Consider the following 18,529-nt stretch of genomic DNA (forward strand, 5'->3'; position numbering starts at 1 on the left):
TAGTACTCGTAAAAGGAGACGCTCCTCGAAGCAACTTTCTTTTTATTACTTGTATTAGAGGTTTCGAAATTCAGTCAAGTATAGAGTTTTCTATGCAGATTTTAAATATGGCACTACTTTTTGTGTAGCTGTTATAGTTTTAGAGTTATATGATGCACAATGCCAAAATATAGTAGTCTTAATGGGCACTTCTTTATGTAATAAATTTTCACAAAAAGCACCGTGCTGTAGCTTGCTTAGCTCTTTGTAGATTGCAAAGTGCCGATATCTAGCCGAACAGTGTGCACAATTACTGAAACTATGCAAAATAAAATTTGAACATTTCAAAAAATGTTTTTCTCAATTCTCTAAAATTTAACCATGTACTTTTGCAACTTACTGTTTGGAGATATTGCAATTTCAAGTAGATATTAGCACTGTACATATCTTCAAAAGCATGTATGCCAAATTCCGTTACTATAAGGCAATTGTAAGTGTATAAGGTTACGTTCATGTGATTATGAAAAAAATTAGTTGAAGTGTCCCAATTCATTTTTTATAGTTCCAGTAACTATACACGCTGTTTGAATAGATATCAGCAGTTTGCAGTCAGAGCGTACCTGCCAGGTCTCCCGAATTGTCCGGGAGACTCCCGAATTCTAATGGTTTTGTACGATTGTACGACCGAGACAGAAATCTCCCGAAAACGCGCCCGCGTTCGGCCGAATCCTTCTCCTAGTCTGGCCACATAGCGCCGGAGCTTCGTGACACCGATTGACATCGTGATCAGCGAAGAGTCTAAAAAGCGTAGCGGGTCAAGCGCAGAATTGAAGCTCGTAGTATCGCTTCTGCTTTGCTATTTATGCGAACGAAGCGCCGCGGTCGTTTTCATCTACTCATAAGGAGATTTCTACGCAGCTGCCCAGGGTATCGCAAGCGTGGCGCTAGGGTCAGATTCTCCCTGTAGTTTCTCTCCACTTGTGCCGGTATTTCCTGTAGGTAGCACTAGGCCACAGAACACCTATACAAACTTAGAGAAGGGAAACTACCTTCCACAGTGCTACGGAAATAAGCGTAGCGGTGGCGTCGTGAACTAAAGTATGTGACCACAGGTGGCGCTGTACAACAGGAAACGGAAACGGGGTTTTGCACACGCTTTACAAGGTGTTCTGTGGCTTTACTGGGTTTCTGGCTGATGCACCTCGATCATGCTCCCGCCAGTTTAGTTGCTGTGTAGCGAACGTAGCGCCTATATTAAGTAGGCGCTACGTTTGCCACACAGCAACCAAACTGGCGGGAGCACGATCGAGGCGCAGAATACATGTAGCGCTGAGTCATATCGAGTTAAGGCACACTCTGAACTGACTTTTAAGGGCATCCCGAGCGGTTTTTCGTTTATTACGCCGCCGTTACGCCGAATTGTGCCGCCGCGCTCCAGCTGTTGCATTTCGTGTAGGGCTACTGACAAAATGCGGTTTCCAGGTGGCACGATGGCCTCGACTGGAATAAACGCACACAACACCAAAGATTGAGTAAGCCTGAAAATATTTTATTTGCATTTTACAAGTACAACAAAATGCACACGTCTACGCATCCACACAAACGCGGTTATATATAATAATTTCCCTGTCACCGCGTGTCACTTTTATACAGCATCTTTACAGCACTACCAGGCCGGGTAGTTTGGCGGAAAGAACGCAACAGCTTACGGCCGTCAGTTGCCTCTGTCATAATTATCCTAATCTCCGCATCAACGTCGTGCAAGTCCGCATACAGGCATCTGTATCTGAACCATATATGTGCCAGCTTAATACATGTGTAGTGAAATTATGACAACCACTGCGTCTTATCAAACGTATTGGTTTTGCAAATGCACATTACGGCTGACGGAACGACATACTGTAAGTGAAGCACAAGCGAACAAGGACAAAAGGAGGATACAACACTTGAAGAAATGAAGAATTAGTAGGCGTACAGCAAACAAGCGATGACGGAGAACACACAATGATCGGGTGTTCTGTGACATCGCTTTGTGTATTTACGGTGTTATGGAGATCAACGGCATAAAAACGTACCTTCAAGCGTACTCCCTCAACCTCCGCCGCATTCATTATGATAATCAACGCCTAAACAAAATGAGGCACTATTTTTTGCCAAGAGTAGACCTCTTTACAGCAAGTCTATGTAATGACTCGCAGACGAAACCGGCATGCTTTCGAAAATGTTTTACCGCCGTAATATTCGAACGCCAACGGCCAGGAAACACATCGATGCCAATAGGCTGTCGGCTGTCGGTGGTTAATTAAGTACAAAAACCTTGACGCTATGACTAAAAAGCAGCTTCAATAATCAAATTAAAAAAAAATCAACTGCCTATTTGCCCGAGGCAACAAAACACCCTTAGATACCTCGATTGTTTATGTCAATGGTTTGTGTAAAGTAAAAAATTCAGCATGTTCAGCGCCCCTAGCAGAAAAAGCACAAATTAAAGTATTCGACCAAATTACAGTATCTACACTTGCGCGCTTATGCTGAAACACGCCTGGATTGATTTTTCGCCCTCTGTGGCCATTTGTTGAACTTGAGAGTGTGCGGGGCCTGACTAGGCTGCCTCCACACGCTCATCGGAAGTTTTCTTGCGTTCTTTGTTGGCTTCGGCGCTCCGGTGCCTGGTGTAGTGTGTCCGTTACGTAGTTGTCGGCAATGGCGTTGAGTAAAGAGCGCAAGAAATACCTTCAAGTCTTTTTAAGGCAGTATACCGCAGACTTTGGCTGTATTGTGGCATCGCGGAAAGGCGAGCATCATGCATTTTGCACTGTTTGCAATTGCGACATCAGCATCTCGCACAGCGGCAGAACCGACTTGGCTACGCACGTTTCGTCGAAGAAGCACGCCAGCAGCCTTCAGTGCCAAGAGAACCAGCAACGTCTCCAACAATTTTTCGTGAGACAAGACGACATTGATGTCATCCGAGCGGAGTGCCTGTTCACGGATTTCTTGCTGGAGCACAACATACCACTGAGCGCCTCTGAACACGTGGGACCTCTGCTGCGGAAAATGATCCCGAAGTCGGATATTGCGAAGCGCTACACATGTTCTAGGACTTAAACTACAGCAATTGTCGGTGAGATGGCTCGCCACGCCCAGGAAAGCACGGTGAGTGCCCTGAAAGAAAGGGTGTTTGCGGTTGCCATAGATGGTGGTAACGACAGCCAAGCACAACTGTACCCGATCGTGGTCACCTATTTCGCTAAAGAATCGGGCCTAATCGAGAGCAGACTGCTTGCGCTAAGCACTCTGGAGGGCCATTCAACTGGACGCAACATTGCCAGATTGATTATAGATACCCTCACTTCGTTGAACATACCGCTATCCAATTGCATAGCTTTTGGTTCTGACAACGCCAACGTGATGTTGGGGGGAAAAAATGGTGTGGCGGCAGTGCTGACAGAGGCCCATGAAAATGTTATAAAAATTGGTTGTCCATGCCATTTCATCAACATTGCGGCTGAAAAAGCGGCGTCTTGCCTCCCGTCGAAAGTGGACGAAGTCCTCATGGACATTTTTTTTTATTTGGAAAAGAGTGCTAAAAGAAAATTTGGTAACTCTGAACTTAGTGTCACACATTACTTCCCCCCTCTTCTTTGGCTTCTGGATTGGATTGGCGCGGCTCGCTACGTTTGCGCGCGCTTTTCGAAGCGCAGATTGGTGTGCGCCTGGTTCTGCACTAGGCTGTTATGCGATCGCTTTTTCGAGCGCAGATTGACGTGAGCCTGGTTTCTGCACTGACCGCCTCGGCCGCCCGAACGTCCACGTCTCCAGGCGGCAAGTGATTTGGCTCACGTACTGCGTGAGCAAAAACATAGGCACGTGGCTCATGAAGGAGATGACCAGCGACTTGCTTAATCTGTCGGACCATGTCATCGCCGACTGGAGGAACTACGCTCGTGAGGTCGTGCGGGACGAGCTGCTGGCGTGACCCCCACTAGGTGGCACCGGGAGGATTGTGCAAATTGATGAATGCCTCCTTCGCGGCAAGCGAAAATACAATCGAGGCCGCCTGATGACGGGTGACAACGTTCCGCCAAGCCGCCAAAATTACGGCGGCATTGCAGATCGTGGACCATGGGTATTCGGCATGATCTGCGTGACCACCGGGGAGCTCCCACTATTCAAGGTCGACCGACGAGACGCGGCGACGCTAGGCCCCATTATTGCAGCCAACGTTGAACCAGGAACCACCATCCACAGTGATGAATGGGCCGCATACAACTGCATCCCGAACTTAGTGGGGGCTAACGGAGCAAGACTGAATTTGCAATGGGAGGCTGTTAACCACAGCATGAACTTTGTAGACCCAATCACGGGCGCTCACACCCAAAAAATCGAAAGCTACTGGCAGAAGGTGAAGCGCCACCTCGTCTCCGCCGGCTACAGGGTGACTCCACAGCTTCTCGAGTCGCACCTGATATGGCTATGGTGGGCATCGATTAATGGGCACATGCGCTGCAAGGACTCGTTTCTGCGTTTATTAGAAGCGATCGCACGGCGCTACCCAGTGTGACAAAGTAATAGAAAATAAAGCACACTTTTCTGACCCTTTGCTTCTGTATGAATGTTTCCCGGCATTGCTGCACGCTTCCATACACTGTACGCCCACGGCGTAGCATTTCCGCAGTAAGCGACGCTCACTTCGCCTTTTGAAAGCCCAGTGCAAAAAGCAGGCGGTCGTGCAAAAGCCTAGTGCAGAAACCAGGCTCACATCAATCTGCGCTCGAAAAAGCGATCGCATAACAGCCTAGTGCAGAAACCAGGCGCACACCAATCTGCGCTCGGAAAAGCGCGCGCAAGCACGTAGCGAGCCGCGCCAATCCAATCCAGAAGCCAAAGAAGAGGGGGGAAGTAATGTGTGACACTAAGTTCAGAGTTACCGAAAATTTACCCTTAAACAGTTTCACAAAATGCACGATGTTGAGTTCCGAAAAATCCTCAAGCACGCGCCAACTCGATGGCTGTCGCTTGGGAAATGCCTGCAAAGGCTACTGGACCAGTGGGCACCTCTGTTGAGCTTTTTCCTTCATGAGGTGAAGAAAGAAGGCACAAGCCCGCAGTTTCTGTCTTACAATCAAATTCCGAAGACAACAGTGGTGTCAACGGTAACTGCACAACCGGAGCCCATCTTGTGCAAACAGAAGAGAAAAATGCCAGCAGAGAGTACACCAGTGACAGTGAAAAAGGCTAAGGGCGCTGATGTGGAAGGCAAGACTCGGGGGGCACCATGCATAACACGTGAGGAACGGCTGTTTGTGTTCCCGAGTACTGATCTCAATAAAGCTTGCTGTCTTTTTTTAAAGACTATTATCCCTGCCTTTGACACATTGAACTCCCGCCTGCAAGCGCAACCTCCTCAAATACACTTGCTGCAATCACTGCTCTTTGGGCTTCTTGAGGACCTCCTTTCAAGGTTTGTGAGGCCAGGCCTGCTAAAGGAGCACAAGGACCTGCTTACGATTGACTACCAGAGCCAAGATGCACAGAAGGATGATCGAGACATTGTGATCAGACAAGAAGCGAAACACATTGTTGAAAAACTCAAGCCAAGTGAACAAGAACAATTTTTTGAGGCTGTTCGGAAATACATGGTCACTGCCTGTGATTACATTCGGCTCAAATTTCCTTTAGCTCACAGTGCACTGATTAATGCATGAGTTGCGGATGTCAAATCCATTGACACCATGTCATTTTGTAACGTCCTCTTCTTTGTGGAGAGGTTTCCGGCCTTGTTACCACAGGAGCCGCAAGAGTCTAAAGATGAAGCTCTCAACTTTCTGGAAATGGAGTTTGTGAAGTTGCAGGCTTTTGTCATTCCTCCAGATGTGCTGCAAGAGGAACGGGCTGATGCCCTGTGGAATGCCATCTCCCAGCTCAGAGGCGCAGACGGGCTTTTGAAATTTGGGCGCATCTCAGCGGTGATGCTCGGAATCCTCTCTATACCGCACAGCAACGGTGAATGCGAGAGGCAGTTCAGCACTGTAAAAAAAAATCGTACCCAGTTCTGAGCGTCCATGTCTGACACGACCCTCGGACACATTCTTTCAGCGAAGTGTCGCAGTGGCGCACATTGTTACGCACGACAGTACTCTAAGGACTTCTTGAATAGGGCGGCATCAGCCACATCGAATATTTAGTGATGGTGACCAGTTGTGTAGGTTGTTGGTGGTCTTGAAACAAAAACTATACAATTCCTGCTCTGTCGCAACTAAATAAAAAATTCAGTTATGGAAAATGCGTGTGAAATATTGACTCCAAGCCTACTAAACAGCCTACTCACACTTGAGAGCAAAATTTCCAAGCTCCATTTGCTTGCTGTAAGACCTTGAATGCCTTGAGATTCACACTGGGTCCATCGATTGATAGTTGCACTATTTTATGTAACGGAAGTGGTTCTAAGGCACCAAGCAGTTTTTCTTGCAGGTCTTCAGCCCTGGCATGACCCATAAACACACATGTGAAGTAGCGTACGGTGACCGACTGTGGTACATCCCAGTACCTTAGATGAACATCCATTTGCTTTTGCTGGCAATTGTCATTCAGAGACTCGTCGAACAAGACAACATAGCAGTCACTGTTCTCTATCTCTCGCTGCGGAGAGCTAAGAAAGAATGGCCTCAAACCATGGCACGCGATATACGAGCACTTCTGCTTTCCGCATGTGAAAGATTGTGCCACCTCGCCGTCTGGAAACATCCTCTTAAACAATTCATTCACCTGTGATGACGAATGATAGGATAGTGGGATGTTATAACCTTCAATATCCACAGAATATCTGCGCCCATCACAAGTTCATGCTTCTTGCACGCATCCATCAAGTTTGACGACTGCGATGGCGCTGGCTGTGGTTCATTCGCTTGACATTCAGACATCGTCAGGAAGCTCCTTATCATGCAACTACTCCCGGCGGTTTGCATGTGCTCTCTATGCTTTGCACTTTTTAGGTGGCTTTTTAGTGCTGACTCCCTCATGGCAGTGATGTCGAAACACTTACAGCAAACTTTGCATTTTGCCTTGTGCGGATTTGACATGTCCGGCCCAAGCCACTCTCGGTAGTTGTCGTTCAGCCACAACCTCTGAAATTTGCATTTTCCGGGTACTATGGGCACTCACGTTTACTGGCACACACTATGCTGCAGATGCACAAAATGTCACGATGTTGCCGTACACGCAGACCCAAGCACTACATGTGCACTAAATCTCGCGATACAACCGCACATACACATATGAGCGCTACGTGCACACAAAATGTCACGATGGAACCGCACACGCATGCATAAGCATTACACGTGCAGAAAACATGCGATACAACCGCACACGCAAGCGCTAAACACACACAAAATGTCACAACCCGACCGCGCAACTGCGCACACAGCGGCGGCCATTACTCTACTCAAAATGGGCGAGAGCATGGAGACGGTGGACAAGCCAGCGTCATTGTGGCCAGACGTTCACGAGCGTCCACTAGGCATGTGCTTACTTGACTTTGTACGAAACTTACGCCCTATTTTGAACAAAATCGCAGCGGGAATTCAGGCGGGTTAAAATTTTATCGAATACATTTACTGGAAGTTTATTAAAAAATAATTTAGGAAATTCAAGGATTCTCAAGGATCTGCGAAAATTCAAGGACTTTCAAGGCCTTGAAAACGATCCTTTCAAATTTGAGGGTTTTCAAGGGTTTCAAGGACCCGCACGAATCCTGCAAGAACTGTAGCAGCTAAGCAGATATTGACATATTTGAAATTTGCTTTAAATGCTCTATAAGTGAGTGGATGTTCAAATCTTTATACAAATATCAAAGAAATGTTTTTTTCAAGGAGCGTCTCCCCTAAACGATTCTCTTCTCTTGCCAGATTAATAAAGGGAAAATGAGACATCCACCCAAACGTAGCTAAGTGCTACGTTTAGCTGGATGTCATATGGGTTTCTCGAAAGAAAAGCTTCGCAGTTGAAGAAAAGTTTGTCGTGGTCCGGGACTCGAACACGGGACCATCACCTTTACGGGGCAGCCGCTCTACTATACGAGCTAACCAGGCGGCTAGCAGATGGCAAAATTACTTTTCTCCACCTTGCAGGTTTCCGCAGAATTATTACGTCAACTTTTGCCAGATGATCAAGGTCACATGCATAATCACCTCTACATCAGATGCACTGCCTGTGACGTCACTGATTATGGCGCTGAGACTATGGTAAACCGCCCACTGCAGAAAGTGCAAAACCACCACTGCAAATGCACCACGCAACAAAAAAGAATGGTGAAAAAAAAGGAGGTGGGGTTCTTGGCATAAATGTGATGCAGTGGTGCACACTAGTCGGGGCAGATAGTGTTCCACTGGCAGTGAAGCTGGCAGCATGGCCACATCACATTTTTCATTGCTTTTTAATAATGAACAAATTTGTCAATGGAGAATTTACCACAGGAATTTTCAATGTTGCCATGTACAATCACAATTCCCAATGGGCCTTTAACGCTTCCGTTTCCGTGAGAAATGTGCTCATTTTCGAAGCTCTTATGTTTTAAAATTTGATTTAAATATGTAGAAGCCAAAAGTGTACTGCGACACATTAAATTATAGCCCGATTACTGGTGTTTTGATTGGATGAATGGTGTTTGAATGAATGAATATGGAGAATATTGAGGAAAGAGCTACGAGCAATTTTTTCCCGAAAGCAAGTCTTCCTCAGGTATGTGGATGATTGCTTCTTCATCGTGAAGATGAAGCAGGTCAAAAACCTGCAGAGACACTTAAACTCTAGACCCGGATACACAGTTCACATATGAGCATGAACAGAACGGATCGCTTCCGTTCTTAGATGCACAACTTACACAAACAGACGGCATTCTAAAATTTTCAGTCTACCAAAACAACCCACACGGGCCGCTACCTTCACTTCGAATCCAACCATCCGGCAAACCACAAGGCATCTGTTGTAAATTCTTTATTCAAAAGAGCCAAAACTCATTCCTTATCGTAATCAGATCAAAAGAAAGAAAACAGTTCTTAACGAACTTAAAAGGAATGCCTACACAGAGGACTTCATTCAAAAAGCAACCTGACAACAAAAAAAGAAGAAACAAACTACGGGACTTTCAGCCGTTGACTTCTCCTCTACCCCAGAAACGAGTGTCCATTCCATACGTCAGAGGTACTAGCGAAGCTCTCAGCCGACTATTGAAAAAAGGCCTCAAAGTTGCGCCCGGCCATCCCAGCCAACCAACACCAAAGGGTGAGACGGCTGCGTCTCACCCTTTCATTACTCCCCCCCCCCCCTCCCCTCCTTTTTACGAAAGACACTTTAAAAGCTGCACACCGCCACCCCCAAAGAATAACTTCTGAAGAAGGAGCCGAATAGGCTCCAAAACGTCAGGCTAATAAAATTACTTATTTGGTTGAAGTCAGTCTGAAAATCCTAATCAATTTCGCAACCAGACAGGCAACTCTGTCGAAATGTTTAGCTTCATGAATATTGTATAGTACAGCACTTGAACAAGTGTTCAAATTGTAAGAGCTTAGAGAGCCAGTCAAGCTTCGGTCGTGCTCGTAATAATTTGTGCATGAGCTGTCGAAGCACTGATGGATAAAAGCAACCCACGGGGGGGAAAATAAAGTTTCACTTAATATTACTCGAACACAATTATCAAATTAACAAACACTCATGAGTGTCTACCACTGTTTGTGACATCGTTAAAATGGCCTATATGTAGGATCGAAAAATTGACAACCCGAGAGAAACTGTTGCTGTTGTCTAAAAATTGTTGCAGAGTTGATCACAGTGCAAATTTTGTTAATGAAGAAGTGCTAGAAGCACTGGAGGCTAGTTTCATTGATATCTCCAGTCGAAGCTGTCTTTTTTCCAGCCTCCCCAATCTGCCAAAAATGGTAAAATCTGCCAGTTAAAGTTAAGTCATCATTTCAGATGGTGCATGATGTGATGTTGCTAGTAGAAGAATGTTAACAAAAATGTGTAACAGTGTGCAGAGAAACTGCCAACCAAGTTGATCTATATACAGGTACGGTAACGAAAGAGACTTATCCAAAGGTGGCCCACCTGTGCAACATTCAGGCAGGGCACATCGACTTTCCTCACAGGGGCACTGCGAGTCACATGCGTTATACTGTCTTTTTTCTCCCCAGAAAGTCCGATTTTCCCCACTTGGTTATCTGCTACAGCAGACCCCAGCCAGAAAGTGAGCTTCATTTATTACAATAAGGCACACACTGTTGTCCATTAAGCAGTGTTAGATATGGAGCTGGTTCCTGCGATTACTTCGAGTTCCCCAGACCACATCGGATTGCAGCACAGCTAATTGAGGAATGCAGAAGCAGGAAAGCGCATTCCAGAGAAGCGGCCGAGCAAACAAGTTTAAGGCAACAAGTTTACGTGCCAACAAGTTCGTGCGCCGCCGGGGTTAGCAGGTGGGCATCCGACAATGAAGCAGGTGCAGCCCTCCCCTTCTCTTTGTTCGAAGTGCATTGCCAGTCTGCGATGCAAGACCGCAGCAAGCCGCCAGGTGTGACACCACGACACGGGCGCCTACCATTGGCTGAAAGTGGCGTCATCGGAGTGGACTCTCCCATTGGTCAAACATGACGTGACTTGCAGTGCTCGAAGGGTTTATAAGAAGCCCTCCAGAGAGACCTGAGCATTCTGGGACATGCCCTGATTCCCTGATTCACCTCTCTCGAACCTCTTGCCGCGGGCCGCAGCGTCCGAGTTGCTGCCGGCCCGTAATGTCTGTACAACTGTTACTGTCGCTCACCTCCCTGTATAAAATGTAGAATAAATCCTCCCAAGTTGTGGGTTTTCATCCGCGAAGTCCGTACTTCAACCCCTACATCTGGTTGGCAGCGGTAGGATCGCCTCCGAATACATCAGCTGGTGGCAGCGCTACGAATCAACCTTCGTCGAGAGAGATCGTAAAGAACCGGGAAGAGCGAAGAAGAGAGAGCCTTCGTCGAAAGAGGTCCGAAGAGACTGGGAGTATCGAAGAAGGAGCGAGCCTTCGACCCAGGGAGTCCGGAAGGAACCGGCAACAGCGGACGAACGAACCGGATGGCAGGGTGCTGCAACCGTAAGTGAGCGCGTGGTTTTTTTCCTTATGATTCGCCAGACTCAAAGGTTGTGTGTTCAATTTTGATAGTTCTGGGAATCGGGAGTTTGTTGCACTGTGTATTTGCACAAATTAATTAAGGAAAACAGTTTTAACCACCTGTCGGGGCAGCTGCCATGGATCTTAGAAGGTTGACGAGGTTAGATTTGTTGTTGGTGTGCGACGATTTGGGAGTTGAGGCGGACGAACGGATGGAGACGCCAGCTATCATAAAGGCGATTAATGATAGTGGCAATGATGACAAAAGCATTGAGCTTGCTTGGGAAGTGATACAGGAGCCACGGGAGCGTGTGCGTCGTGTACGTTTGCGAGAGCGTCGTGAGCTTAGGAGTGAGCGTCAGCGTGAAGAACGCGAGAATGAACGGAAGCAGGAGCTTCAAGAACTTACTCTTAGGTGTCAGCGTCACGAACGTGAGAAGGCACGCGAACGTGAGCGAGAGGAAAAGTATGAGAGAGAGAAGGCAGCACTGATCAAAGAGCTACAGTATTGTGATCAGTTATTGGCACAGAGACAACGGCTGTCTGAGAATTCTGTAGGTAGTACAGAGCGAAAGAATGAGGAAGTGTCTAGCGGACTTTCGCCAGAAGCCGACGAAAAGAGTAGTGCCTGTGAGATTGGCTGCCGATTGATAAGTGAAGGGAGAAAGCTAGCTGCTAACGATGCCTTAGTGGCAACAGAGCCCGTTAAAGGCCGTAGTGAGAGCGACGAGGTGCTGTGCCAACAGATGACTGTAGAGACAGCTAGGCCAGCTGCGAACAAATTGGCACAGTTACCGAGCGTGTGCGTCGCTGGTAATGTTAGCGAGGTTGCTAGCGAAGAAAAGGGTACTGCTGACCCAACAGAGGCGAGCACCCATGTCGAGCCAGATCTGCGTGCAGAAGTGAAGTGCGAGCTGAGCGATGCAATTGAGAGTAGTTCTCGGGATGGCGAGCTCCGTAGCTCACGAGAGAACAACTGCGTTGTTCAGGGATCGGTGCGGCTCTCCGCCAGTCTAGATGGCCTAGATAGGGATGATTCAGTTAATCATTCGGACTGTGCGCGTGAGACAGCGATCGATACCGACGGGCTGTGTGCCGATTCACAGCGTGCGCTGGGCAATGTAGCAGAGGGCAGTTCGCAAGAGTGCGAGTTGTCTTACTCGAGTAAAGCCTGCTGCATTGTGCCAGAGTTGGTTGAGCTGTCCGCCAGTCGAGGCAAAGTGAGAGTAGATTTAAATGTAAATCACTCAGACTGTGCGGGTAAGAGGCCGATCCGGGCCGACGAAATGTGTACCGGCCAGCACGAGGCACGAGGCGACATGAAAACGAGTGCAAAGAGAAAGCGCCGTAAAAAGAAGCGCGGTAGAGACCGAAAGTCGGTAATTAATGTAGCGCCGCCAAAGATGGCGAGAAACCCAAAAGGGCAGGGCGCGAGGAAGAAGGTGCGGTCGTCTAGGACGATGTTGACGCATCCAAAATGGTCGAGCCACCGGTCAAAGGGGGACCGCGAAGAATGTTCTGCGCGGACGCGGACAAAGGGCACGAGGCAGTTAAGCTCCTCGTCGTTCCGTAGTTCTTTTCATAGCTCAGCGTGCAGTTCGAAGAAACGCAAGGTGGCAGGACGAGGCCAGGTGGGGAGTTGCGACGCGGTCAATCGGGTTTGTGTTGAAAGCGGGGCGCCAGGACGCAAATTGGCAGGAGACCGTAACGTCTTGGGGGAGCTGATAGTGAATCAGCCCTTTTGTTGTCTCTCGGCAGCCAGAGTAGCTTTGAAACTTCGCCCACCGCGGGTCAGGCTGAAAGTATGAGTCAGTCGTAAGCAATCGGGAACGGGAGGCCAAGAGCGCTTCCGTAGAAATGAAGTGTTTTGTTTGTTATTTTGAGCATCGGAATGTTTTCGCGATTTGAGACTAGGATTTCTTTCAATATGTAAGGTATGAGCTTTGTTTATGTTTTGGTTTGAGAAAGCTCCGAGATTTGAAAGACGCGTTTGTGTAAACATGTAGTCTCGCGAGATGTTCATTAATAAGTAGATAGGCTTTTTTTTGTGTGTGTGAGTAACCTGAAGGTCAAGGTTATCGTCGAAAGGCCTATGGTAAAGCGCGTGTGTTATTTAACCTTCTTTCTTTTTAAGCGTTTTTGAATTTTGTAAGGTTAAGCGCGTAGATTTGAGTGAGTGCATGATTTGCACGGAGAAGCGTTCTTAGTTCCATTAGCGCGTGTCCTGTGTGGACGGAAGGAAGCAGACTTTATGACTGGGTTGCTAGTGTGTGTGTGAGGGCAGCCGTGTATTCTGACTTCTTTAGTGAACGTGCGTGGAAAGAGTTAGTAGAAGACGCATCATTTTAAGAGTTCTGCGGAGTGTGTAAGTCCCGCGAGTTTAATTGTTCGTTTATGTCACGTGTCCTGTAGGACTTTCAGGAAAGAAACGTGAGTAAGCGTGAATGAAAAGTTTGCCTACAACGCAAGTACGCGTTTTGTTTAGTGACCACAAGGCTAGTGCGCTTGTGATTACGTACTTGTGAGGTTGACCAGATTGTTCAGTGGCACCAATACGTGTGATAAGTACGCCACTGCGATAGATTGGAAACATGCTGTTCGTGTAGTTAGGCCACTTATGTTATGTTCGGCTGTTTTCATTTGTTGTTTGCATCCTCAACGACCCTTTTGTTTTGCAACAACAATAGTGCTCTGGTCTTGTCGGCATTCGGGGAGAAATGGATAGCGGTTTGGAAGGGTGGTTGGAACTGTTTTGTCGAAATTGGGGAAATAAAAGATCAGGGTTGATTTTGACTCAGTAATAGTCTGGCGAGTCAGGGGTGAAGAGCCTGCGCTTACGCGTGGTGCAGCGCTGTGCTGTTTTGTTTGTTTGACGTTTGTTCTCCAGGGCCCAGGATCCCGAAGTTCGTCAAACGTGGCTCGACCCCAGTACCCTGCAGCTTCTATCAGCGTTCCTCATGGCCAGCGAATTGATTTCACCGGCCATTCAGAACAACCGGGGCGAGGACGAGCTGTTAGATATGGAGCTGGTTCCTGCGATTACTTCGAGTTCCCCAGACCACATCGGATTGCAGCACAGCTAATTGAGGAATGCAGAAGCAGGAAAGCGCATTCCAGAGAAGCGGCCGAGCAAACAAGTTTAAGGCAACAAGTTTACGTGCCAACAAGTTCGTGCGCCGCCGGGATTAGCAGGTGGGCATCCGACAATGAAGCAGGTGCAGCCCTCCCCTTCTCTTTGTTCGAAGTGCATTGCCAGTCTGCGATGCAAGACCGCAGCAAGCCGCCAGGTGTGACACCACGACACGGGCGCCTACCATTGGCTGAAAGTGGCGTCATCGGAGTGGACTCTCCCATTGGTCAAACATGACGTGACTTGCAGTGCTCGAAGGGTTTATAAGAAGCCCTCCAGAGAGACCTGAGCATTCTGGGATGCCCTGATTCCCTGATTCACCTCTCTCGAACCTCTTGCCGCGGGCCGCAGCGTCCGAGTTGCTGCCGGCCCGTAATGTCTGTACAACTGTTACTGTCGCTCACCTCCCTGTATAAAATGTAGAATAAATCCTCCCAAGTTGTGGGTTTTCATCCGCGAAGTCCGTACTTCAACCCCTACAGCAGCCACTGGCACGCTGCATGCAATCTTTCGCCAAGTTAAATGGTGCCACAATTACAGCTTCTCCTTAGGCGCACCATCTTGCCTTCATTCTCCTCAAACTAATCTTGTAACCAACTGCACCATACTAAGGAAACTTACCGGCATCTGGCACAGACAAAGCATTTTTGGTGATAGGTGTTTCCAAGAGCTGTCACCACCTCACCCTCCACAAACTGGCCACAGCCCGCACACTTGGTGCCAAACATTTTCTGGTAGTCTCCCGTACAGTAGTATTTGCCATCTCTGAAGAAGAATCCTCCCTGGGCCAATGAGCTGGTACACACTGCAAGGAAGAGAGAAGAAAGGGTTGATCTCCACTGCAGAACTGTGGCAGTGCGCAATATAAGCCATGCCAGACCTTAAGCTGCACTTTACTGAAAATATGCAGGGAAACAGGCATGTTGTGGGGTCTGAGGTGGGATTCTCACCCCGTACTCTTGGGACAAAGGAACGACAACACAGTAGTGCAAACAATCACAAGGGCATTTATTGCACCTTTCATACATCAATGCCTGCTAGCCGAGTTGCTATCCACAAAACATGCCGATGGGCGCGCGACAAATCTAGAAGTCCGACTCACCGCGTCCTCGCGAGCGAATATGTTCGCTCCATGCTGGATCCCAACGCCTGGTCGTTCGCGTGTATAGTCACACGAATCGTGGCGCGTTCGAAGGCGGCCACACGAGACGGTCTCGCCGAAGCATCGGTCGGCGCGCGCGCGGAATGTCTGCGCTGTTCGGCGACCCGCCGGGGAAGAGGGTTGCTGCACGTGCAGCACGTCCGTGCGGCTCGTTGTCTCGAACCCAAGAGAGCAAGCGCCTTCCTTTCGGCGCCCAAGTAACCTCGCGGCGTTAGCAGCGCAACACTCGCGCCATCTCTCGGACTGCGCCTGTACCATTCCGACCGCCGCATGTGCGGCGAAGCCGCACTACAGGAGACTCGCTATGCGGGAAAAACATCAGGGGAGGCGCGAGGGTCGCGCATCCCCACATCGTATAGCTGAGGCTTTAATATCCACCTAACAGCAGCCAAAATTTCTGCTGCTATTATATACATTGGCTCTATAGAGTGGACCACTATGCTTTGGGCAAGTCTGAATCATTAAACAGGTCACTTGGTTCTGAAAAAAATCAGCTGGTAACCATTCTGAATGGTAACAAATTGGTGAATTACAATTAATAGTTGTCTAAAGCAGCAGTTTCTGGAGCAGCAGTAGGCTTGTTCTTAGAATTGCTCACCACTACCACCTACCTCGAATCCACTCATGCCAAATGGAATGGCGACAACAAAGTGTATTCGATCATGTATTGCCCCCCTTTTAAATGCCAATGTTTTAGCAAGGCTAGACAAACTGTTGGAACAGCACGTGGTACATATGTAAGTGTTACACATTCTTAGATTTGCAAACAATTTTTTGGTGTTCTTGGAATGTGACAGGGAAGACTTGCTCAAGCAATCTTCTGATGCGATATCAAGGGCGTGATCGGAGATTGTTGTTTGGAATGCACATTAAGTTTTACTTCGCATGATTGGCCTAGGCCGCACCGACGTTGTGAGCTGCGGGCCGCGGCCATGTTCTTGGTGATGTCAAAATGGTGACCCGCTCCTGTCAATCATTTTGAAAACAAACACATTGTCTGCTAGTAGCAGAATGCGACAAGATGTTTTCCATTCAAACGATCATGCACTTGCTACGAGACCGGCTTCGCATGGCACATCTGGTGGATTGGGTTGGATCCAAACAGTGGCTGCGGCTATGGAATGACACATTTGGATCGAATCCATAGTCTAATTCAAGAAAATGGTGCTTGCAATAGGAGCCTCGGTTGTTGCGTTGGTGTGGCTCGAGAATGAAGCAAAGCAGTAGGAGGTGCGAAATGTGTCGGGATGGGAGAAAGCGAATTCTGCCGAAATTTTCATTGCTCTATACGAACAGCGTGTTGAACAGCTCGATGTGACACATCGAGACCCAGGGGCCCAGTTGTTGCTTCCTTCTGAAAAGCATGCCACTGTTACCGTTGAGTGTTTTTTTTTTTTCTGTGCGCAACGCCACCCATCGATCATGAAGAGAAACAAATAGTAATAAATTGTAGTAGTCATACATATTACTATTTGATAACGTGTGTTTAAGCTTGAGATGGAAACACTTTTTCTTTTCATATAAAAATTTTAGTCATTAGAAGGCGAGAACCGTTTCGTTTTAAGTATGAGGTGAGAGGACTTGCAGAGAGACCATCTGTCGGAAGCGCCTCCCTTGCGTAGTACGAGGGATAACACGGAGCATTCCCCATAGGTTTGGCTTATGGAGCTCAATAATAACACTACGTGGCAGTCCTGAACATTTCTTGAAGTACTCTCAAAATGAGGGAAGTTTTTTTACTGTCAAAATAATAATCTTGAGCAAACTGAAAGCACAGGATCATTTACAGATACTATCTCTTTACCGAATACATACAGTGAACGCCACTGTGCGCGGTCGCCGCAATGGAGTCTCCCGAACTGGCTTCTTGAGTGAAAGGCAGGCAAACGCTGAGAGTAAGCTTTGTGAAATGTGTTCTTATAGTGAGCTGTCTGTGTAACCAAATGGAGCATAACAGAATGAAGCTTCAATGCAGCAATCTCGCGGGTTCACAGTAACCGACTGCGCGTCTGCATGCATGTGCACACACTATGTTTCACTTTTGCTGCAGAATATGAGCATTTGGCACTACACAAGTATCCATTGTTGCATGGACACCATCAGAGCTGTTTAAAAAAAAATTTCCTTATAGAGACCGACACCTACGGTGACTGATATGCCGTTGTTACAATTCAATCTTTTTCTTCTTTAATTCTTTAACGTTTCAATATTATTTCTCAAGTAGGGTCATATTGTATGTTTACTGGTCTTCTCGGCGTGCGATTTCCCGCTGCTTCTTTTTGCTAATGTAGAACATTAATTCATTACACAAACATGGCCATATGCCATGCCCTTTTTTATTGTGCTTTTCCCTCCTCCCTTTCCGTACGAGTGAAGAACTTGCCAGCATCTAGCATCGACAAGTTCATGGATCGAAGTGGGATGACATCGGCTGGGCAGCGGGCGAGCATCTCAGTGCGCGTTTTCTGCTGCTCACTGAACACCGCAGTATCGATGCCGTAGCAGAAATCTCCCTCGAGTCTGTGCTTGCTGCATACCCGAGTTGTAGCCGATGGCCATTTGCTGGTTCTAAGTTTCATGAGCCAAGCTTCACACGGCTTTTTATCCTGCGGCTATGTGTGAATAAGGAACACTGGGCTCCGTTGCGTACGTCTGGCACTGTGGCACCAAGCAGTAGTCGACCATGCTGCACGCCTCCAAAGGCAGACACCCAAGGTGGTAAAGCCTCGCCACTTAATCAGAACCGCAGCACAAGTGGGACTTTAAACTTTCGTTTTCAGCTTGCTTCAGCAGTTCCGAAGCAGACGACGTGGCCACTGTGTCCACGTGATCCCTCATGCCATGTCACAACGATGGCGGCCCCAGCTTTGCCCAGTGGTGGAGCTCGCCCCCAATACTGTCTCTAGGCAGTCTACAAAAGATGCATGTAAACTTCCGAGGTGTTCATTACTCGCCAATTGGCTGCTCTCCCTCCCATTCTCACAAATTTTGCGGACCACCAACTTTGTGACCTTGCAGCGCCTGAACGCTTTTTTTTATTAACATTGCACAAATACTGTAAATAGAACGAACATGACTGACTGAACATGACTGGCACACGTGCGCGTGCGTG

General features: G+C 47.8%; 1 protein-coding gene across 5 annotated transcripts in view; it reads right to left on the minus strand.

Moving 5' to 3' along the window:
• The window catches only part of Unc-115a (Uncoordinated 115a), a 513,253-nt gene that overhangs the window by 408,219 nt on the left and 86,505 nt on the right, over positions 1-18,529 (minus strand). For all 5 annotated transcript variants that reach the window (XM_070531410.1, XM_070531409.1, XM_070531407.1 and 2 more), the window contains exon 3: positions 14,877-15,060. In XM_070531410.1, the coding sequence (XP_070387511.1) occupies positions 14,877-14,983 (107 nt within the window). In that variant the 5' untranslated portion in view covers positions 14,984-15,060. The remainder of the gene's footprint in view (positions 1-14,876; positions 15,061-18,529) is intronic.

The sequence above is a fragment of the Dermacentor albipictus genome, chromosome 1 (assembly GCF_038994185.2).
Source record: "Dermacentor albipictus isolate Rhodes 1998 colony chromosome 1, USDA_Dalb.pri_finalv2, whole genome shotgun sequence".
NCBI classification, from domain to species: domain Eukaryota; kingdom Metazoa; phylum Arthropoda; class Arachnida; order Ixodida; family Ixodidae; genus Dermacentor; species Dermacentor albipictus.